This window comes from Cervus elaphus, chromosome 22 (genome assembly GCF_910594005.1).
Source record: "Cervus elaphus chromosome 22, mCerEla1.1, whole genome shotgun sequence".
Lineage (NCBI taxonomy): Eukaryota > Metazoa > Chordata > Mammalia > Artiodactyla > Cervidae > Cervus > Cervus elaphus.
In genome coordinates this window covers 58,166,861-58,190,665 of record NC_057836.1, presented here as the reverse complement: position 1 = coordinate 58,190,665, position 23,805 = coordinate 58,166,861, and the positions used below count along the sequence as shown (strand labels likewise).

Genomic DNA, 23,805 nt, shown 5'->3' with positions numbered 1-23,805 from the left:
TCCTCAATCACAGTCAAAATGAGAGATTAAATAACTTTTTATGGGGTAATGTTGGGGCAAGATGGTAAAATAACTTCTAAGAAAATATTCTTAATTTCAAATAATTACCCTGCAAACAGAACTGCCCACTAGGCAATTCTTATGTGAAGAGTATCGTGACAGAGAGAATAGCTCCGTGACCAGTCTGTATTTTTGTACATGTATAAGAATTGTTGAGTGAAAGTGCATCACTGGGGCCAACAGGTCTTTCTCCTTTTAGGCATGAAAGGGTTTTGTGTACTGGCCCCATTTCTTTATAGCCACCTCTCCAGAGGCCACCTAACAATATCCTGGTTTTCTTTCTACCTCTCTGGCCACTGCTCTGTAGGAGTGGACAGCCGGGTGGCTGGCTGCCTCCTCGCCTCTCTCACTCACTCACACACATACACAGGAGAGCCATTAAGACTGAACTCTTTAGGCCCAAGTATAAAAGACACTTACTCCTTGGAAGGAAAGTTATGACCAACCTAGATAGCATATTAAAAAGCAGAGACATTACTTTGCCAACAAAGGTCCGTCTGGTCAAGGCTATGGTTTTTCCAGTGGTCATGTATGGATGTGAGAGTTGGACTATAAAGAAAGCCGAGCACCGAAGAATTTATGCTTTTGAACTGTAGTGTTGGAGAAGACTCTTGAGAGTCCCTTGGACTGCAAGGACATCCAACCAGTCCACCCTAAAGGAAACCAGTCCTGAATACTCATTGGAAGGACTGATGATGAAGCTGAAACTCCGATACTTTGGCCACCTGATGCGAAGAGTTGACTCACTGGAAAAGACCCTGATTCTGGGAAGGACTGGGGGCAGGAGGAGAAGGGGACAACAGAGGATGACATGGCTGGATGGCATCACCAACTCGATGGGCATGAGTTTGAGTAAACTCCGGGAGTTGGTGATGGACAGGGAGGCCTGGCATGCTGCGATTCATGGGGTCGCAAAGAGTCGGACATGACTGAGCGACTGAACTGAACTGAACTGATACCTCTTCTTACTATACTGCAGATTCGTGTGTGACCCCACAGACTGTAGCCAGCCAGGCTCCTCTGTCCACAGGATTCTCCAGGCAAGAAAACTGGAGCAGATTGCCATGCTCTTCTCCAGGGGATCTTCTCCACCCAGGGATCAAACCTGCACCTCTTACGTCTCCTGCGTTGGCAGGCAGTCTCATATATACAAGCAACTACTTGGGTGTCTCAGTAATGAAGTTAGGCTTAATTCCCCAGGAGGGAGAAAAAAAAAAATGTCACACTCCTCACCAAGAGAATGCAGTGTCTTTGTAGGTAGGCTAAGGATTAGACACACAGATTTTCAAACCTACTGTGGCTCTGAATGGGCACTGAGGACTGAACCCATCTGCACCCAGCGCTCACGGTCCACATTCACATCACTATCAGCTGTCTTCAACACCACACTTCACTATTCCAGGAAACTCTTGCCCAAGCAGATAAGAACTGCAAATAACTTCATTGTTCATTCCAGGAACTTCACCAAAACCCATATAAAACATCAGACCGTTCAAGTTTTCAATAAATAGTAGCGAATGACTGTTTACTTTCCAAGATTCTGGGGAAAAAATCTCACCTCAAAATCCTTGCTTTACTCTATCAATCCTAAACTATAACATCATGATCTCTACTAATTCTAATCAAGCTCCTACACTGAAATACCTGCATTAAAGACGTCAAATTTTCAATAAATATACCAACTTTGTTCTCCTTCCTAACTCTGCCATTCTTTCACCCATACACATACCCCTCCTGTCCCAGCAGATCCTACCAACTCAGGAAAGATGGTGTCCTCCTTTACCATCACAAGCAACAAACTCACCAGGTTATCTTGGGTAGTATTTTCTAGTAACCAACATTCCACAGCACCACCAGTTTCTCAAATGTCTGTTAAAATTCAGCTCAGCAATCCTAGTTTCACAAGTACTAGGAGGAAAATATGAACACCTACATAAAATGGTGTAAGAAATCAGCACCCCGTATTAGGCAACACATGCTGACACTACTGGTTCCAGTTTCTTAGGGAGTTAAAACTAATTTCTAAATAAGATGAAATAAAGAGATTACTGACATCAAAGGGGCCATAAAACCATTGAAGAGTTCTAAGGAAGATAGACGATAAATCACAGACAGGTTTAATAATCGAAATAGGAACCAAAGAAGAAATAGGAAGGGGTAAAAACTAAATATACGAATAATCCACAATGCTAATCATCTGGAAGAAAAAATACTGCTAAATATACAACAGTATAACAGTGAAAAGAAACTTTAAGAGTCTTTATTTCAGTAAAACTTTTAAGCCATGATTCAGAATTAAGAGACAATGAAATGCTTAATGTATTTTCTAGAAAGTCTAAACTTCATATCCACCAAGAGTAAATGTATAAAGATTTCTTCTACTATAAATCATTTAAAGTACCAATAAGGCCACAGGCATGCTTACACAGGCATGAAAGAAAAGGTTAAGCATTTAAAATGACTCAATAATTGGGAGGAACTGAAGAATTCAAACTTTTAAGATCTAAGTGTAAAAAAGGAAATCACAAGTACTAGAAGAAAATATGGATGAATTCCTTCACAACCTTGGAATGGTGAAGACTTTTCTAACTATATTTCAAAATCCAGAAACACTAAAAAACTACCATATAAAAAAGGAAAAATCTGCATGAAAAAAATCAGAGAATCTATACATAAATACTTGCAACCCATATCACAAAAAGGGCTAATCTCCCTACAGGGAACTAGATTCCATATATATATTCCATATATATTCCATATATGGAATCTAGAAAGATGGTACTGATGAATTTATTTGCAAGGCATCAGTGGAGAAACAAATACAGAGAACAGACTTATGGCCACGGTGAGAAGGGAGGAGAGGGTGAGATGTATGGAGAGAGGACCATCGAAACTTACACTACCATATGTAGAATAGAGAGCCAATGGGAGTCAATGTATGTCTCGGGGAACTCAACCTGGGGGGGGCGGTGGGATGGGGAGGGAGATGGGAGGGGCATGTGTATACCTATGGCCGATTCATGTTGATGTTTGACAGAAAATGAAATTCTGTAAAGCAATTATCCTTCAATTAAAAATAAATTTAATTTTTTAAAAAAGTGCTAATATCCTTATAGAGAACTCCTGAAATTAACAAGAAAAAGGCCAACAACCAAACAGAATAAATAAGTTAAATGCCCATTAAGCATATTAAAAAAATACTCAATGTTATTCATGATGAGACAAACACCACAGTGGGAGTTATACCAGATCTTAAACAAAAGTTTTTAGATACATCTAAAAGAATTACAGAAACACCTAATTTTATTAATAAATGTTTTATAATAGTTTTAGATTTACAGAAAAATTTCAAAGATAGTACAGAGTCTCCCTATATCACACACTTAGCTTCTGCTATTAGATCTTGTATTACCATGGTTTGTCACAATTAATGAACCAAAACTGATATATAATTAACTAAAGTCTTTATTTAGATTTTATTAGTTTTTATCTAATGTTCTTTTGCTGTTCCAGGATCCCATGCAGTGTACCACATTATAGTATAATCATCTTCTCAGGCTACTTTAGGCACTGACAGTTTCTCAGACGTTCCCAGTTTTGGTGACCCTGACAGTTTTCAACAGTACTGTTCAGTTATTTTGTGGAATATCCCTCAACTGAGATTTGCTTGATGCTTTTCTCACGATTAGCCTGGGTTATAATTTGGGGGAGGAAGACCACAGAGGTGAAGTGCTATTCTCAACACACCACATTATCAATGTAATTTATGACTGCTGAAGTTAACTCTCTCACCCTATTCAGGCTGCTATAACAGAATACTTTAGACTAGGTGGCTTATAAACCACAGAAATTTATTTTCTCACAGTTCCACAGGCTGGGAAGTCCAAGACCAACGTTACTGCATATTCAGTATTTGATGAAAGCCCACTTTCTAGTTCACAGACTGCTGTCTTCTCATTGTGTCTTCACAGAACAAGGGATCTCTTAGATTTCTTACCATTAATTCCATTCATGAGAGCTCCACCCTCATGGCATAAGCATCTCCTAAGGGTCCCACTTCCAAATACCATTACACTGGGGATTAGGTTTCAACATGGGAATTTTAGGGAAATCCTTGCTTTTAGACTATGTTGCTATTGTTATTGTTTAGTCACTAAGTCTTGCAAGTCTCACTAAGTCTTTGCAACCCCATGGACTGCAGCACCCCAGGCTTCCGAGTCCTTCACTATCTTCCAGACTTTGCTCAACTCATGTCCATTGAGTCGGTGATGACATCCAGCCATTTCATCCTCTGCTGCCCTCTTCTGCTCTCAAGTCTTTCTCAAGATCAGGGTCTTTTCCAAAGAGTCAGTTCTTCACAACAGGTGGCCAAAGTATTCAAGCATCAATCCTTTCAAAGAATATTCAGGACTGATTCCCTTTAGGACTGACTGGTTTGATATTCTTGCTGTCCAAGGAGCTCTCAAGAGTCTTCTTCAACACCACAGTTCAAAAGCATCAATTCTTCAGTGCTCAGCCTTCTTTATGGTCCAACTCTCACATCCATACACGACTACTGGAAAAACTGTCAGTCAGTCAGTTCATTCGCTCAGTCCTGTCAGATTCTTTGCGACCCCATGAACCACAGCACGCCAGGCCTCCCTGTTCATCACCAACACCTGGAGTCTACCCAAACCCAAATCCATCAAGTCAGTGATGCCATCCAGCCATCTCATCCTTTGTCGTCCCCTTCTCCTCCTGCCCCCAGTCCTTCCCAGCATCAGGGTCTTTTCCAACGAGTCAACTCTTCGCATCAGGTGGCCAAAGTATTAGAGTTTCAGCTTCAGCATCAGTCCTTCCAATGAACACCCAGGACTGATATCCTTTAGGATGGACTGGTTGGATGTCCTTGCAGTCCAAGGTACTCTCAAGAGTCTTCTCCAACACCACAGTTCAAAAGCATCAATTCTTCGTCACTCAGCTTTCTTCACAGTCCAACTCTCACATCCACACATGACTACTGGAAAAACCACAGCCTTGACTAGACGGACCTTTGTTGGCAAAGTAATGTCTCTGCTTTTAAATATGCTATCTAGGTTGGTCATAACTTTCCTTCCAAGGAGTAAGCATCTTTTAATTTCATGGCTGCAATCACCATCTGCCATGATTTTGGAGCCCCCAAAAATAAAGTCTGACACTGTTTCCCCATCTATTTCCCATGAAGTGATGGGACCAGATGCCATGATCCTAGTTTTCTGAATGTTGAGCTTTAAGCCAACTTTTTCACTCTCCTTCACTTTCATCAAGAGGCTTTTTAGCTCCTCCCCTTTCTGCCATAAGGGTGGTGGTGTCTGCATATCTGAGGTTATTGATATTTTTCGGGAATCTTGGTTCCAGCTTGTGCTTCTTCCAGCCCAGCGTTTCTCATGATGTACTCTGCAAATAAGTTAAATAAGTAGGGTGACAATACACAGCTTTGACGTACTCCTTTTCCTATTTGGAACCAGTCTGTTGTTCCATGTCCGGTTCTAACTGTTGCTTCCTGACCTGCATACAGGAAAAACTGTAGCTTTGACAATATGGACCCTTGTTGGCAAAGTGATATTTCTGCATTTTAATATGCCATCTAGCTTTGTCATAGCTTTCATTCCAAAGAAAAAGCATCTTTTAAATTCACGGCTGCAATCACCATCCAAGTTATTTTGGAGTCCAAGAAAAGAAAATCTGCTACTGTTTCCACTTTTCCCCCAACTACTTGTCATGAAATAATGGGACTGGATGCCATGATGTTAGTTTGCTGAATGCTCTTGGATCATGAGCTATCCATTGGCTTATGCAAATGGTACACATATGTTATTTGTCTGGCAAAATAATGGCAAAAAATAGGAAACAACACAAAGACCCACAGAGGACTGAGTGACCATATATCCAATAGAATACAACCACCATTAAAAATAAGGAAGATCTTTATATATGAAAAAAGCCTCCAAACTTTAAAAATATACATTTATTTACATTTGCCAAGAAACACCTGGAAAAATAAGCAGGATACTAAAAGAAATGTCTGCCTATAAAAGGTGTGTGAGGAAAAACCAGAAGAAAGCAAAAGAGGAAACAAAACCCTTGTGTGTCTCTATACACACTTCTAGGTTTATAACCACACTGGGTGCATGCTAAGTAAGACGCTTCAGTTGTGTCTGACTCTGCACCACCCGACCAACTGCAGCCTGCCAGGCTCCACTGTCCACGGGGATTCTCAAGCCAAGAATACTGGAGTGGGCTGTGGTGCCCTCCTCTCCACGGAATCTTCCCAACGCAGGGACAGAAACCGCATCTGTTAACGTCTAACCTGCATTAGCAAGCAGGTTTTTTACCACAAGCACCACCTGGGGAGCCCCATAATCATATTACTTATTCAAAAAATTTTTAATTTTAATTTCTGCAAAGAATTTTCAATGCCTACATCTGTAAAAATATTTGAAGGGTTCAAATAGAAAAAAAGAATGGGGAAGGGAGAGAATCATTTCTGAAGAGTAAGTATATTATGAGACAAGAAAGCTCCTGCTTAGGGACAATTATGTACCAAAATTTCATTGCAAGCTTTAATTAAAAAAAAAAAAAATGCTGAAATGTACTCTACCTGCTAAAATGAGCCTATTCTCAGAACTTAACTGAATTACTATTAGACAAATAATTATAGTGCTGTAAAATCACCTTCGTTATTAACACAAAGATAAAGTCTAAAGAACTACAAAATCATCTGTATAAGCACAATATTTGTGTTATTGACTAGTAAGCTGATACTTAAGGTTAATTAAAAGTATCTATTATTTCTATAAGCTAAAATTTACCATTTTTTTCTATTTCCCCAAGAAAATGGTGAAACCAATTTCTAACATAAAGAAACATATTCTCATTGGAAGATAAAAATGGCAGGGGTCTGCAAATAAAAACACACATCCAAGTTCTCCTAAGAGCCAGTAAAATAATTTTCATGTTTCTGAGGTGAACCAAACCAGAGAACAAGGGCACAGGTAGCTCTTTTTAAAGTAGGAAAGCAATCCTCTGAGGCCTCCATCACAAAAAGCTGTCCATTCAACACTCAGAAGTAGCTCACTTGCAGCTGTTCACAAAACTTTCCCAAAACTCACAGTAGAGAAGATTATATTCTGCCTAAAAATGTTCCACTGGTGAATAAAATCCAAACTCCTTGCTGGTGTATCTCCCTCTCCGATCTCATCTTCTACCACTATGCCCATAAGCAACCTCTATTTCTCTATTCCTATTATACTACAAGTGGTTGATAGAGAATGTAGTCTTTTAAAATAATGCTTAAAGTCTTTACTCATACCTCCTTTTCACCCACGTCTTTTATCCGAGAATGCGTCCCTTCTTTTCTGTTTGTAGAGCTAATTATCTTTAGCATCTCCTCTGAGAAATCTACCTAATACCCTTGGCTAAAAGCCATTCCCTCATTCTCCTCAGGTTAATTATTTTAAGTCCACCTTTAGTGAGAGCATGAAATGGATAAAACCTATCATAATTTACATAAGTTTTACTGAGATGCTCTTTACATGGCATAATCTGGACTAAGTAAATAGAAGTCTATCCTGATTCTTAATACATTTCTTATTAGATGTGTTGACCTATTTAGGATTAAAATTTTATAGCAGAGAAGACCAGTTTTGGGGGAAAAAAAAGGAGACAACTATATCTTTTTTTTTTTTTTGCCTGTCATTTACAAAAGTAGAATAAGAATACATATATAATATCAAAATTATTGGGAGAAAATATTCAGCATCTTGCCATACCAGGCAGGAAGATATAACATGGTGAAAAGTTAAAATAAGCTGGGAATAGTACAAGAACACATGGATCACCAAAATGAATTCTCTGACTTTAGAAAAGAAAAAAAGCTTTATATGTAGTAATTTGATACAAAGAAAATATCACAAAATAACAACTCTAGTCAAAGCTATGATTTTTCCAGTAGTCATGTATGGATGTGAGAGGTGGACTATAAAGAAAGTTGAGCACTGAAGAATAGATGCTTTTGAACTGCAGTGTTGGAGAAGGCTCTTGAGAATTCCTTGGACTGCAAGGAGATCAAACCAGTCCATCCCAAAGGAAATCAGTCCTGAATATTCATTGGAAGAACTGATGTTTAAGCTGCAACTCCAATACACTGGCCACCTGATGCGAAGAACTGACTCACTCACTGGAAAAGACCCTGATGCTGGGAAAGATTGAAGGCGGGAGGAGAAGGGGATGACAGAGGATGAGATGGCTGGATGGCATCACCGACTCAATGGACATGAAATTGAGTAAAGTCTGGGAGTTGGTGATGGACAGGGAGGCCTGGGGTGCTGCAGTCCATGGGGGCGCAAACAGTCAGACACGACTGAGCGATTAAACTGAACTGCTAGTGCTGCTAAGTCGCTTCAGTCGTGTCCGACTCTGTGCGACCCCATAGACGGCAGCCCACCAGGCTCCCCCGTCCCTGGGATTCTCCAGGCAAGAACACTAGAGTGGGCTGCCATCCTTCTCCAATGCATGAAAGTGAAAAGTGAAAGTAAAGTCACTCAGTCGTGTCCGACTCTTAGGGACCCCATGGACTGCAGCCTACTAGGCTCCTCTGTCCATGGGATTTTCCAGGCAAGAGTACTGGAGTGGGGTGCCATTGCCTTCTCTGGAACTGAACTGAACAACAACAAAAAAAGCTGTAAGGATTTAGGGAAAGCTAATAGTCTCCTCCCCAGCAGTTTGAGGGGACAATACAGAGGGAAGAAAAAAACAACAAAAACCAACATCCTAGCAATCAAAGAAATTCAAACAAAATGGTTATCTTTGTATAAGCAAATTATCAGAAGCAAATATTCTAAATATTAGTGTCACTGAAAACAGATGTGGTAGATTATTGGTGGCACTGGTACAACAGACATTACCAGAAAAGGTTCATAGGCTTTGATGTGGGGAGTTCCATTTCTGTATATCTAGTCATCCTAAGGAAATGTAAAATGGGGGTGGTGCGTCACATGCTGGAGTTTGTCCTTGCACAATTTAAAATAGTGAAAATTTAAAAGTTATAATTTAATAATTATCAACCACTATGAAATGTTTAAACTTCTTTTGATGAACTGATGATTAACCACTAAAAATTATAACCATAAAATTAATATTACCATAAAAACTTAATTATAAAAAGGATCTTAGGCAAAAATATTTAACTCTAAATAAGAAAAAAGACAACTATTTGAAGATGATAACCACTGTAAGGGAATTTAAAGTCTATTTTCTACATTATTTTATGTTCTTATATTTAAAAGATTATTTTCAAAACATAATAATTGAGACTATAGAGGCAGAAAACCATAAGACACTGGAAAGAAACTAAAATAATTGAACAAGATGGGCATTAGACTGGGGTGGTCCCAATGCTTTGGTAGTCTATGTAAGCAAACTAAAACCTAAGCCAGACTCAATACACTTGTATCTGAGAAAATTAAACTTAAGAACAACCAACCAACTAGGCTTTCCTAAATAAGGCTATCACTTAAACTATAGCCAGTCAAGTTAATTTCCTTTCTTTGCTTCCATGTCTTCTCTATAAAAACCTCCATCCTCCTCCTATTGGTGGAGCACTCCTAAGCACTTGTGGCTTGGCACTGCCTGATTCAAATCAAGGTATGCTCAAATAAAGTTGAAAATTTTTTATGTACCTCAGTTTACTGGTTTTTCACTTTTTTTTTTTTTTTTTTTTTGGTTGCACTGCATGGCAAGCAGGATCTTAGTTCCCCAACCAAGGATCAAAGCCATTCCCACTGCAGTGGAGTCTTAACCACTGGACCGACAGGGAAGTCCCCTCAGTTTACCTTTTGACCAACCAAACTAAAAAAGCAAGACGAAAACATTCACTAAAGTAAATAAAATAACTGCAACAGAAGACTTGTACATCAACCTAAGAAAACCTCCCCCCAAACACAATTAAATTAGGGAATATAAAATAGAATAAAAAGAAAAAAATAAGATAGAATGATGAAAGTTTTTAATCACTTTGCCTTTAACTTATATATGAGTGGTTCCTCCCCTTGAAACTAAGCTAAATCCTAGAACAATGCCTCTAAAATTCAAGAACTACTTGAAATATTTTTTAAAAACCCAAACCCAGAGTATCCCAATTCAGTTGCTCTAGGACAGAGCTTGAAATTTTACACACACACAGAGGCTTCTAGTTTTGTCGTTTTTAATCAGGTTAAGGCCACTGACCTACAAATAAGAAAATAAAAACAAAGTAAACAGAAAAAATCTAAGCAGATTTTATGACGACGGAAAAATGCAAAACTAGTTTCCTTTTTTTGATGGGTAAGTTTTATTAGCTGTTATTCTATTTTGACTTCAGAAAATCTGACTCACACATAAAACTCTTTAAGAAGGAAAGCATATATATATTGTCTAGACCATTAAGATGTCAAATAAACGGCATAGCACAGAGAAACAGGGCAGACGGCTACAAGAAAACTTTGGTTGGCCCGAAGGAAAAGCTTATCAATGTGCTCATCAGGAAGATTTTGACAGTTTTATTCCTAGCGGTCATTAGATAAGAAACAACGATGAATATCCTACTTCAGTCCGCTAGCCTATGCTATGCCCCTCCTGCCAATACACATAAAGGGTGCAACATACACCCATTAGTAACATTAACTCACTAACACATTGATTCTCAAATTCGGTGAGAGGCATATTAGAAAATCCATGGGGTATATCTATAGTTTAAAAAGCCAGAGATGATTTTGACTCAATTATCCTTGTGAATCACTTACTTAGACATTCATCAACCTGAAGCAATGGCTCTGCAAAGCAATTCTAGTACCATAACCAAGTTTTTCCCACTATAATGCAGAGTAATAATAATAATTGCTGAGTACTCACTAGGTGCAAGGTACTTTGCAAAATCTTCTATACATACCATTTAATTTCTGTAACCCTATAAAGTAGGGACTGTCATTCCGAAGAAAATGACCCTGAAGAGTTTAACTAGATCAAGATCACATAGTTATTAGTTATTACTGAAGCAGTCTTTATTGGGGGGGGGGGGAGAAAACTACAATCAATTCTAAACTTTACATAATAGAAATGTGTTGCAGAGTTTTTTTCCAAAAAATTATAGCTAAAACTTAAAATGTCAACCATTTTATAGCTTCCTGGAAAAAAACGGGTCAGATGAAAACGGAAATGTAAATATCTGGAGAAGGAATGGCAAAAATCCATGTTCACAAACTTACAGACAAAAATTACTGCAAAATACAATGCTAACTTCTGTTTCTGGAGTGACAAAATGTAGGTATATATCATCTTGAAAATTTAACTCATATAAACATTCTCAGCATTTTAAGGCCATATAATTTTTTGAATATGAAAAAGCATCAAATCTTACAAATTGTGTAAACTTTTTAAATATCACATCAAGATATTATCTAGCTATAATCTGATTTCTCAAATCTAGTTTTTATAACACACTATATCAAAGATATAATTTAAAACACAATTTTAAAAACCTCAATGAAATGTCTAATTTTAAAAGTATACAATAAAGCAGTTTTAAGTACAGTAATTTCAATGAAAAGTGTATATATACATAAACTATAAGGTTAACAGGAATGACATTAAATGCACTGTTCTGAGTGCAATTCTGTATTTTAATGAATTTAAGTCTAGTACTCTACAGCTAAACAGTTGGATTTCATTAAGGATGAAATTTTATCCAAATCTTATTCTTGATATTAACCAATGTTTTTAGACCTTTAAAAACAGCCATTTTATTCACATGGGCTTCCCAGGTGGCAGAGTGGTAAAGAACTCGCCTGCCAATGCAGGAGAATCAGGAAGCATGGGTTAAATCCTCAGTTCAGAAGATCCCCTAGAGGAGGAAATGGCAACCCACTCCAATATTCTTGCCTGGAAAACCCCATGGACAGAGTTTAGCAGGCTACAGTCCACGGAGTGGCAAAGAGAAGGACACAACTGACCAAGCACATGCGCACACACACCTTGTATTTACATGTAGATGTTGTAATTGTATACAAATTAGATATTGTATCTGATTTGTGTAAAAGAATAATCTTTGAAGATTACATCTCTTTTCTTTTCATTTGCATATATCTCACATGTAATTTAAAAGGCCCAATAATACCAAGTTATTGCCCCTCCACAATTGGCCTACTAACTGCTTCCAGATCACTCTCATAAAAACACAACATACACGAAACACAGGCTCTTTATTTTCTACTGTATCAAAATTAATTGACTATTTCTAGGCCATAACTAACCTGACTCTTATTTACTAATTCAATATTTTTTCTAATTCCATCACTTCATTCACTCAATTAAGCAATACATATGGGGGAAATACCAAAATTTAAAAAGCATGGTCCCTCTGGTGCACAAAGCAGTCAAAAGGGTGAACACTTGTAAATAATTAATTACAACACAATGTATTAAGTTCCACACAGGGTGCTAAGTCGCTTAGCTGTGTCTGACTCTTTGCGACCCCATGGACTGTAGCCCACCAGGCTCCTCTGTCCTTGAGGATTTTCCAGGCATGAATACTGGAGTGGGTTGCCATGCTCTTCTTCAGGGGATCTTCCCAACCCAGGGACTGAACCTCTGCTCTTAAATTTCCTCTACTGGCAAGCAGGTTCTTTACCACTAGCGCCACAAGGGAGGCCCTGTTGAGTCCTATAGTAGACATAAATGCTATAGCAGGATCACAGTAACTCTGCCAGAATGAATCAAAGACAACTTCAAGGAAGTAACATTGTCCTCAAAAAAGAGAATTTCTCTCCAAATGTCACAGCACTGTAATATCTACATACCAGTTTCCTCATCTCTGTATCCTAGTGCTGACCACAGTGGTAGTACGGGGGTAGACACGCACTTCAGACATGGATGAACAGATGAATGGATGGATTTCATTAAGGATGAAATTTTATCACAATAAAATTTGGCACCTGCTCAAATAAGGTGAACTAATTTTAACTTTAAGAAAATTATAGACAACTTTCAATTATCCCAAAGTCATGGATCTGTAAGTCTACCTCCTTACATACAGTGTTCAATATCATATGTTACAGCAGAACATAGCATTATTTATAGTAGGCACCCCACCTATTAGAATTACTGATAGACGTCTACTGATTTTGCCAGTTGGCCAATAGAGAGGAAGACTGGCTAGGAAAGGTAAGCTGCACCTCAGATACATTCGCTCTATTTTTCTGGTCCTTAACAATTTCTCTTTTCAGGTCAAATATTTTGCAGATATCAAACTGACTGCCACTAAAAAATTTGACAGCAAAACAATGACAAAGAATTCACGAATGACAGTAAAAATTCTTGGCTTAATTTTGTAAGTATCTCACAGAAATCTTTTTTTTAAAGTCAGTCTAATAGGTCCTCTCCCCACCAGTTCAAAGAAACTGCCAACACTGTAAGCTGAATGCTAGTAAATTATACCAGGTTTTCTATCGTAGGCTGTTTTTTACTTCATAGATACTATATAAAGCACATTTTAAGATACCATCAACCTACTGTTTATCTTCATTATTTCAAATGCAAAGTGTCATAATCAGTTTACAAAATGCATTTTAAATACTTTATCCATTTAAAAGATTAAGCAGAAACTACACATTCAAAATTCAAAGAACTGTTTTTCCTTCACATATATGAAAGGGGACAACTTTTAAAATAGATAAAATACTCTATAAAGAATATTTTATAAGCTGGATTTAACTTATAATGTTTTTTTCTATAATACAGCAATACATTCATTACAATTACACATCATGGAAGTATAAAAGCCATATAAATGTCATGTCATGATGCTCTAATTTTTATTAAGACTAGAGAACAGTAATAAAGATTCAAAATGTAATGCCCTATAAATATTCAGTACTATTAGACAATAACAAAGAAAATATCAGGACAAAAATTGTGTTCATGGAAAATTTTTTTATATTAAGTAACATCATTATCTTCACTTTTGAATGTCTATCTCAGTAGCCATTGTTCACAATCTCTGCAGTGTTTTAGTTAGTACTATTTCACCAATAGAAGAGAAAAACACCGCTGAAAATAAGGGAAAAAACAAAGGCATTGACGGAGTAAATTTTCCAAGCCATCTCTTTTCACCATAACCACAGGACTAAACCGGTAAATGAAAACTAAATATATCAACATTTATATAATTTTAAATTTCCTTAGTCAACACAGCTATTTTGTGCTACAGAAAAATTTTATTTTTCTATTAGTAAAACCAATGTCTTATTAGAACAAGACTGCTGGTGTACAAAGCTACCACTACCACATTGAATCGCTATCATACATGGAATTAATTATTCTAATTTCATCTTTCCTTATCCTTACTATGTATCTTTTTGCCTTTTCATTACTATGTATCGCTTCCCCCCCCCCTCCTTTTTTCTTCAGGTAATCATAGTCATTTGGCAAGCTGCACTATTTCAAATATCTAACACTAAAAGTGATTTTAATGGACCTGAATCCAAAGATGAGAACACATTACAGATTTTATAGAAGCTCCTTTTAGTAACAGGCAAATCAGAATATTAACAAGACAACTTTTTTTTTAACAAGAATTTCATTCTTTTTTTTTTTTTTTTTAACTGACTGTAAAGGTCAACTGAAAATTTGAAAGATACAGAAATGTATTTTTACTCATCTGTAAGTCCCACTACCCAGATCTTTGTTAACTTTTTGGTAGATTTCCTTCTAGTGAGGAGAAAACTTCAAGGAACTAATTAGACACTAATAATTATGTGGGGGGGATCAGTGTATCCTCAATACAGACTTTCAATAAATATATGAAACATTGATTATTAATGATATAACCTGTTAATTTCACAAAGAATTTAGGGAGTCTTTCAATTCAGACTGATCCCTAAACTGAAGTCCCTTTCACAATTTTTATAGTGTCACCATTTTAATGGCAATAAGCAGCAAGATGTGACTATTCTTACAATGATTATCAACAGTGATGTCAAACACATTTCAACATGTTTTTCTTTTTGCTGTTAAAAAAAAAAAATCAATAAAGTATTTGCACAGTCATTTTAAAACAGCTTAAATTCAAAGACAAAATTCTTTGAAGCCCAGTATTCAAAACCATTAGTCTTCCTGGCCCATAACATAATTTACCAGATAAAAGGTTACCGCTTCTACATCTGGAAATCCCTTCCATTAAAAAAAAAAAAAAAATTCCTTAAATATAGCCACATTTTTTCTTTTGTTCCAACCCATTGTTTATGGAAGTATGCAGATATTAGGAATACAAAGACTGAAATGACTTCATTAACAAAGCAACATCAACATTTAATAAATAAACCAACTACTTAATCTTATAAAAGAACAGAACAAAACCAATTAAATGCTAGCAAGTCCTTTTCTTACAGTATGGTTGAACCTTATTTCTAGCTTCTAGGAAGGCTTTCCTTTACTCAGGACATCAAAGATCTTAAAAAATCCCATTCATTTTCTTCTAATGGTCAATACGCCTAAAATACAGTAATTTCAGATTTGTTACTCTGACCTTCTTACGTAAGAGCCTTTTAAAAGAAATCCTTCAACAAAGACTCGAGAAAGAACCAGCAAAGTTTGAGTAAACAATTGTCTAAGTCAAGCATTTCCTGATAAGTGACAGAATATCTAGTGGCTGCCAGGGATATACTTGCTGACCCTAGGAAGTCAAAACTCAAAACAAAATTTGCCACTTCTGTATCTAAAACGTTAATTTGGCTAATAAGTAAAAGGGGATAATCCATGACAACGACGTGTCTCTGGTGGACACACTGATATAGAGGAGGAGCGCCATGGATTTCAGCTACAAGCTTTTGCCATTTTTGCAGAAGAAAAGCTAATTGTTAACGGCCATGTGACATTTTAAGATCCCAGAAAGGAAAGGGTGGGAGGAAGAGAGGAGTTCAAGGCAGTTCAGGGTCAGAACAAGCTCAGACATCCTGTCATTAGCAAACGTTCCCCAAGCAGAAGGCATAATACTGCTTACCCGAAAAGGAGTGGGTGAGAAGGGAAGAACGAGGGGAAAACCGCAGGAGAGTCAGTGTAGCAAGGAGGGGGTGATGGGAGGGAGCAGATCTGGAGCTCTCCAGCCGAGTTGGGGAGCAAAAACCATCGGGCACAAAAACCCTGAGAAAAGCAACTGCGACGCAGAGGACAGTACTTGGCAGCCCCTTCATCTCCCCCTCCCCATCGGCTACTGGGGTTTCCCACCTTCCCTCCACCTCTGCTCTGGCCAATACTCAGGGGTGTGACCCGCCAGCGGGAGGCTGCCCCGAGCTTTGTCTCGGCCGGCTCCCCACGCGAGGGCTCCTCCTCCTCCCGCTCCCCACCCGCGCACACCCCCGGCGTCTCCAAGGAGCTGGAAACGCGGCGGCCGCCGCCTCTTCGCCCACCTCCCGCGGACCCGCGCCCCTTCCTTCCCCTCGGAGCTGCGCCGCCCGCTCCCGCAGCTCCACCCCCGCCGAGGGGACCTTTGTGTCTCGGGAGACTTTCTGCCTCTTCCCCTCCTCGGCCTCGCGGGGAGACCGGCCTGCCCCCGGAGACCAAGACGGTAGCAAACACGGGCGCGGCGGCGGCTGAAGGCGCCTCCCGCGAAGGAGCCAGAACGTCAGACACCCACCCCCACCCCCCGCCCGGGGAAGTGCCCGGGGTCCGCGCTGGACCCCAGGGACGACAGGCACCAGGGAGCCCCCTGCGCCGCGCCGCCCTCTCTCAACTTCCGACCGGGCCCGAGCCTCCCGCGCCCCTACCCAGCCGCCCGCCCCGGCCCCCAGTCCCAGGCACCCTGCGGCCCCGCTCCGCCCGGGGTCGGCGGGGCAGGAGGGAAAGCCCCGCGCGGTCGCCGGCCGCCAACTCACCAGCAAGTGCGGGGGCTGCGTCCCGAGAGCAGGCGAGGCGAGGGAGGCGGAGAGGCAAAGCGGCTCCGCCGACGCCCGCGGCGACCGGATGCAGGTCCGGGTCCCAGCCTCTGGCCGACCCGAGGCGCCTCCGCCGCGCAGGCCTCCGCCGCCGCAGCCGCGTTCCAGCTCTCGCCGAAGATTCCGAGCCTCCGGCAGGGGCCGCGGGTCCCTCACGCGTTGCCAAGCCCCCCGGACAACATGGCTCCCGGGCCGCCGAGTCGCGCGGGCGGCCCACTAATCCCCTTGGAGGAGCCGGGGTGGGAGCGGGGCGGGCAGGGAGGCGCCGACGCCCGGCTGAGGCGGCCGGGCCGGACACGGGCTTCTTCTCTGGGGCCGCCGGACGGTGCCGAGCCGACGAGACGCTCGCCGCTGCGTGTGCGTCGCTTTCTCACTCGGCGGCTGCGGATTGACGCCTCCGCCTGTTTCCCCGGGGAGAGAGAGCGCAAGAGAAAAAAGACTTTTATTGAAACGCTCCAACCAGCAGCGGCAGAGAAAGGCGACCGGCTGCGGGAGCTTCCCCCACCCCCTCTTGAGCCGCTCGCCGCGGGCAGCGCGACCCCTGCCGGTGGCCGCGGCGGGGGCGGGGCCTGGAAGGCGGGGCGGGGTATCCCCGGGAAACCCCCACCCCGAGGTGGGGGCCCTCCGCCGCGAGGACCCCGCTTCTGGGGTGGCGAGAGGGCGGCGGGAGAGGTGATGAGACCCCACGGGGGCGAAGTTAGGCAGTGCCTGTCCACGGCGACTAGGAGAAGAAATCTGACTGGCTCAGCCCTCCATCTTTCAACATCCCCCCACCAGCACAAAAACTGTGGCTTAAATTATCCAAGTAATTATGTAATTTAGATACCATTGCCACAGTTCTCTACCCGTTCTCTAGAAAGCTGGTGTCAAAGGACCCACACTTGAGCTTGATTGCTGCAACTTTTCTCCTTTATTGTGGGAGGCTGGGTGAATACGAGAGTAGCAGTCACTCACACACACAGCGTTTGTTCAGTTAAACTACAATCTCCTTTATATTATGTTTTTGACAATATAGTAGGTCCTTAAAGGACTGAGAGTCTCACTGGCTTGAAAGATATGCCATAAGCAATTATAATGAAAACCCGAGCTTTCTGAGAAGGGAAATAGAAGGTGCTGTGAGGACAGAAAGGAACTTCTGTTGCTGAGCTGGTTAGGTTTTGTTTTCTTGGAGGAGGGGGGCCGGAGAGAGGTTGGCCCAGTTTCTGTAAATGTTTTTACTTTCTTCTCTCCCAGAGGCTAAAAGCTAGTTCAGGAATGAAGAGCAGAGTGAAAGTGAAGACAAACTGAAGTGATACTGACCCACTTTTTTTCCTTTAAAAAGGATAAAAGCATAAAGTAAACACAAAAACATAACCCCCTAGAGGGAGATCATGAGAGGACTGAAAAGAGAATGGAAACCGGATGTAGACAACCTAAACAAGAAAAAAAAAACCTTTAAAACCACATAAAAGGCCCGGTGAAGTGAGATATAAATATTTTTCCATTGTAATGCCCAGAAATAGACTTACTAAAATTTTAATGTAATTTCAAATCACATTATGTTCTAAGGACTTCTGACAATTATCTTCTTGGATTCTGGGTGAATCTTTTCTCCCTAAAAATAATGTCTGCCGATTTCTCTTATTTTGTTGGACCAAACTGAACATATCTACTGTAATATTCAACAATCATACATTTCGATCTAGCCACTCCCATACATCTAAAATTACCAGAATCCATAAGTTAGCAGCATTTATGCTCTACACATATTTAACACTTGCTTATCATAACAAGAAGACAAATATATAACAAGCTGTCCTTTAGAACAAGTGGGCTTAAAAAAACAAAACTGTAATTGACGCTTTTTAAATTTGTCCAAGTCAAAGAACTTTGTAATATGGCAAGAAATAGCATGATTCAGAGATCTTTTAAGGTTGGAAAGACAGAAAAGTTGGTATTTTTATAAGACCTACTTACATACCAAGTATTTATCACACCCTAGTGGCTCAGACGGTAAAGCGTCTGCCCACAATGCGGGGAAACCCGGGTTCGAAAACCCGGGTTTCTTTTCCCCTGGAAAAGAAAATGGCAACGCACTCCAGTACTCTTGCCTAGAAAATTCCATGGATGGAGAAGCCTGGTGGGCTACAGTCCATGGGGTGGCAAAGAGTCGGACACGACTGAGCGACTTCACTTTCACTTGCCTTACTTAAAAAAAATAATTGTACGTCTTTTTTTGGACCCTTAGTAATGTTAAAAATCATAATAAAAGTAAGTTTACAAAATAATATCCTGAGTTACACATGAATAATTCCCCCTTCTATCATTATATTAGAATTACTCCATTGTAAATCAAAAGATTATTCTAATTGCCCCATCTAAAGCTGGTGAAAAGTACCTTTTCCTCTTTCTACATCTTTTATTACAACAAGGATTTCATAATTAGAGCTTAGTTAATGATTGTATCATCTATTTGTTCTTTCCATCAAAAAAATTTACTGATTACTCCTGATGTGCCAAGCACTGTTCTAGGCAGTTAAAATACAGATGTGAACAAGAACAAGATATAGCCCTTATGGAACTGTTTGTTAGTGGTAGAAACAAGCAATAAACATGTAATCACTTAAGGAATTCATAATTCATAATCATGAGAAATCTAAAAAAATGAAATAGTAATGGAAAGGAAATTGATAGAACAGGATAAGTGGTGAGGTGAGGAAAGTCTTGATTATCAACAGAGGCTGAAAGCCATGGCTTCTTTCTTTGTATCAACTTAGTAAATTATTTAATCTAGAAAATATCACATGTGGTATTTACGTACAATGGAATATTATTCAGCTATTAAAAAGAAGGAAATGATGCTACATATGGTTGAAACCAGAGAACTTTACCCTAAGTGAAATAAGCCAATCACAGAAGCACAAATGCTTCATGATTCCATTTATATGAACTATGACAGACAATCAAATTCATAAGCAGAAAATAGGAGAAGGATTGCCAGGAGCTAGAGGGTGTAGGAAATGGTGAATGCTATTCAGTGGGTATAAAGTTTCAATTATGTAAGAAGAAAAAGTTCTAGAGGTCTGCTGTACAGCTTTGTGCCTATAGTTAACAACACTGTACTGTACCCTTAAGAATTTAAGAGGGTAGATATCTTTTAACCTATTCTTGTGCAATTGTAAAAAAAGAAAAGAAAAAGTCACATTCAGTCAAAATAAAGGGTGTGTGCATTTAGTTAATTTTTAAAATTCACGCGTCATGATTTTGGCATGGTTGTAATATAGATTTTTTCTTCTAACCTTGTAAAATAAAGTTAAATGATAAAGTTATAAATCATCTCCCAAACTGTGCTTAATAGATATTTCCTAGAGCTTGGTGGGCTTCCCAGATGGCTCATGGGTAAAAAAATCTGCCTGCCAAGCAGGAGATGCAGATTTGATGTAGGTAAGGAAGATCCCTGAGATGGAAGGGCGGCCATGGCAACCCACTCCAGTATTCTTGCCTGGAGAATCCCATGGACAGAGGAGCCTGGCGGGCTACAATCCACAGGGTTACAAAGAGCCAGAAGCTGCTGAGGCAACTCAGCACGCAGAGTTTGGTGGGAAAGGATCGAGAAGGGTTTCAAAGTCAACCCAACTACTTAATCTCTTTTGGAAATTCACAATGCACATTTATATATTAAAAACTCTGAAAAGTCCTGACACCAAAAGTAATTTTCTCTCCAGCTGAACCAGTGTATCCCAAAATGTTCTGATCCTAGAGTAGCTTTATCACAGGACATATATGAAAATATTGAGGAACACACAATTGCTGATGAGCAGTTTGCGAAACTGCTCTCTTAAAGCCTGAGACATTTACTCTTCAGCCTCAGGAAAGGGGGTCCTTGAAGGGGAGAATTTGAAGGTCATTGAACTTTGCACAGGGTGTAGACAGAAAATCTTTTCTTTGATTCACACTTTGAGAGTGACATAGCCCGGAAAACAAATGTGAAACATGACCAGATAAGATATGGAAAAAAGAAGCTGGTTTTCTTAAGCTGGTTTTCAGTTGCCTTACATCAGTGGTTCTCAAACGATGATCTCTAAACCAGCAGCAGCAATATCACCTGGGGATTTCTTAGAAATGAAAATTCTCAGGCTCCACCTGACACCAACTGAATCAGGAACTCTGGGATGGAGCCCAGCAAGCAGTTTTAAGTCTGCTGGATTCCAGTAAACAAAAAAATTTGAGAATCACTTGTGTACACAACATTAATATATAGCTTTACCTGTCTACAAAACGATTTTCCACATATATGAATTTCTGGAGCCTTTCCAATTATTAATAACTGTAAAAAAGTCCTCAAAGAAATTAACTTACCAAATTGAGGGAAAGCTTTTTTGTCTATGCGCTTCTCTGTTTCGCTAGGCCAAACGCATCGTACATTTATTTTTTTGCAATAAGAATGAAGCCAATTAAGCTAAGGGCAGCAATCAACTATCATCCCCTAATATTACTTGAGCAAAGTAATTTTATGTTTCATAAAAGTGAGATGGTGACTGCAGCCATGAAATTAAAAGACGCTTGCTCCTTGACAGAAAAGCTATGACAAACCTAGATAGCATATTAAAAAGCAGAGACATTACTTTGCCAACAAAGGTCCATATAGTCAAAGCTATGGTTTTTCCGGTAGTCATGTATGGATGTGAGAGTTGGACCATAAGGAAGGCTGAGCGCCAATTGATGCTTTTGAACTATGGTATTGGAGAAGACTCTTGAGAGTCCCTTGGACTGCAAGGAGATCAAACCAGTCCATCCTAAAGGAAATCAGTCCTGAAAATTCATTGGAAGGACTGATGCTGAAGCTCCAATACTTTGGCCACCTGATGCAAAGAGCTGACTCATTAGAAAAGACCCTGATGCTGGGAAAGATTGAAAGCAGGAGAAGGGGACGACAGAGGATGAGATGGTTGGATGGCGTCACTGACTCAATGGACATGAGTTTGAGCAAACTCCGGGAGATGGTGAAGGACAGGGAGGTCTGGTGTTCGGCAGTCCATGGGGTTGCAAAGAGTTGGACACAACTGAGGGACTGAACAACAACAACAAAAGTGAAACTAGCGAGACAAGTGTTATTTTCAAAGGATTTTTTTTAACATGCTTTGAAAACAGAACAGCTAGCCTCAACTCGACATTTAATTTTTATAAATATTTTGTACCAATCCAACATTTGCAAAACAGCTTGATACCAATGCATAATGACATGGCTGTAGCCTTTTATTTTAAAAGTTAACTGTAGAGAGTTGGTTTACAGAGTCAGATCTGTTTACAATCATTATCAGAATATCTCCATAGACATACAATTTACAAATCTGGGGAGGGAAATTTCTTCCCTGTCTACATCTTAATTTTCAAATTTTCAATGTTTGAAATACTGGATTTAACTGTAAAGGGTTAATAGATAGCATCCAGGATATTTGGTACAGTCCAGGCAACATTATAAAAAGCTCTCAGGAAAGTGATGTCAAGTGTCCTTACAAGGGAAACAAATCCAGAAACCAAACTCACTCTTGGCAGTTAAGGAAGGCATAGTTTTCAACCATTTCATTTTAAAATGAAGTTGTTCTCTAGTTGTTGACAAAATTGCTTCATTTTTTTTGGTCTCTAGAGTGTTAGTCTCCAGGCTTCCAGTAAGGTTCCACACAAGGCTCTATTAAGAGACTAAGCAGGAATTAAATAGTTTTTCTTTGTTTTTTAAACTTTGTGATATTAACTGCTCTTAGCTAAATTGATGGTCTGTCTACTGGGAAAAGAAAAAAAAAAGCAGGGGTGGTCTGTGAATCAGTATTTGAGCTTCCTGAGAAACGAAGCAATGCATGAAACTATCTTTAAGATTTAACAAATTCATCCCCTTAAAAAGAAAAAAAAAAGTGAAGAGTTAGGGCTGTAAAGGTTTTTCCCTCTTAAGCATATTAAGAAGGGAGATGTGGCAATTAGCCATTTTCCCAAGGGCTTGTCGGAATGATTACTGACCTTTTTTCATCCTTGAAAGAATGAGAGGAGAGAGGGAGTAGCTGCAATGGCCTTTTCATTTGATCATCTTTGAAATTTGGCACTGGTTCACTTTTAGAGAAGTTTATAAGGCTGATTTGTAGATGTCACCCTTCTACTCTTACTTATTAGTTCACAAGGGCAAGTTTCTCAATAAACCAACTTGCCTTACCCAAGCCAATGGGACCCTGGGATCATTTTAGAGTTGATATGACTTACGAAGAGGAGACTAGAGGAAATGTTAGGCATTTAACCTTCAAAAAATGAAAAACAAGAAAGAAAAAAGATGACAAGAAAGGTAAAAAGCAGGGGCAGAGAAGAAGGAAAAGAATTAAGCCTCATAAATGTAATTTTATTTCAGCCACAAGGCAGTTGTAGATGTTAATTAATATTAAACTTTATGCAATAGAAAGACTAGAAAAAGCACAGGGCTAAGCAGGTTAGTGTTGTAGCCCTGAGGCAGTATTTGCAAAGGACCTGTGCTTTGCAATCAAGTAATTGGATAGCAACCTTAGCTTTGCCACTGTGGGATTTTGGTTGGTTACTTAACTAAGAGTTTCCTCATATGTAAAATTGGGATAACATACTTACCAGGCTGTAGAAGTTGAGACAATGAATGAAAAACACCTATATCACAACTTTTGAAAGTAACATAAACAGCAATTCAAACAATCTAGTGTTGTTGTTTAGTCGCTAAGTCATATCCTACTCTTCTCAACCCCATGGACTGTAGCCTGCCAGGCTACCCAGCATT

At 39.8% G+C, this 23,805-nt stretch overlaps 1 protein-coding gene across 3 annotated transcripts in view; it reads right to left on the bottom strand.

Annotated features, from left to right (window-relative positions):
* Positions 1-17,149, bottom strand: part of CDK17 (cyclin dependent kinase 17) — a 101,624-nt gene extending 84,475 nt beyond the window's left edge. Inside the window, exon 1 of one of the 3 annotated variants that reach the window (XM_043881399.1) lies at positions 16,983-17,149. Coding sequence is in view for 2 of the 3 variants with exons in the window: in XM_043881398.1 (XP_043737333.1) it covers positions 16,112-16,301 (190 nt within the window). In the remaining variant the exon portion in view is untranslated. Of the gene's footprint in view, positions 1-16,111; positions 16,369-16,982 lie in introns of those variants that run through there. The other 2 variants (XM_043881398.1, XM_043881397.1) reach the window with 2 other exon arrangements.
* Between the last annotated feature and the right edge of the window lie 6,656 nt (positions 17,150-23,805).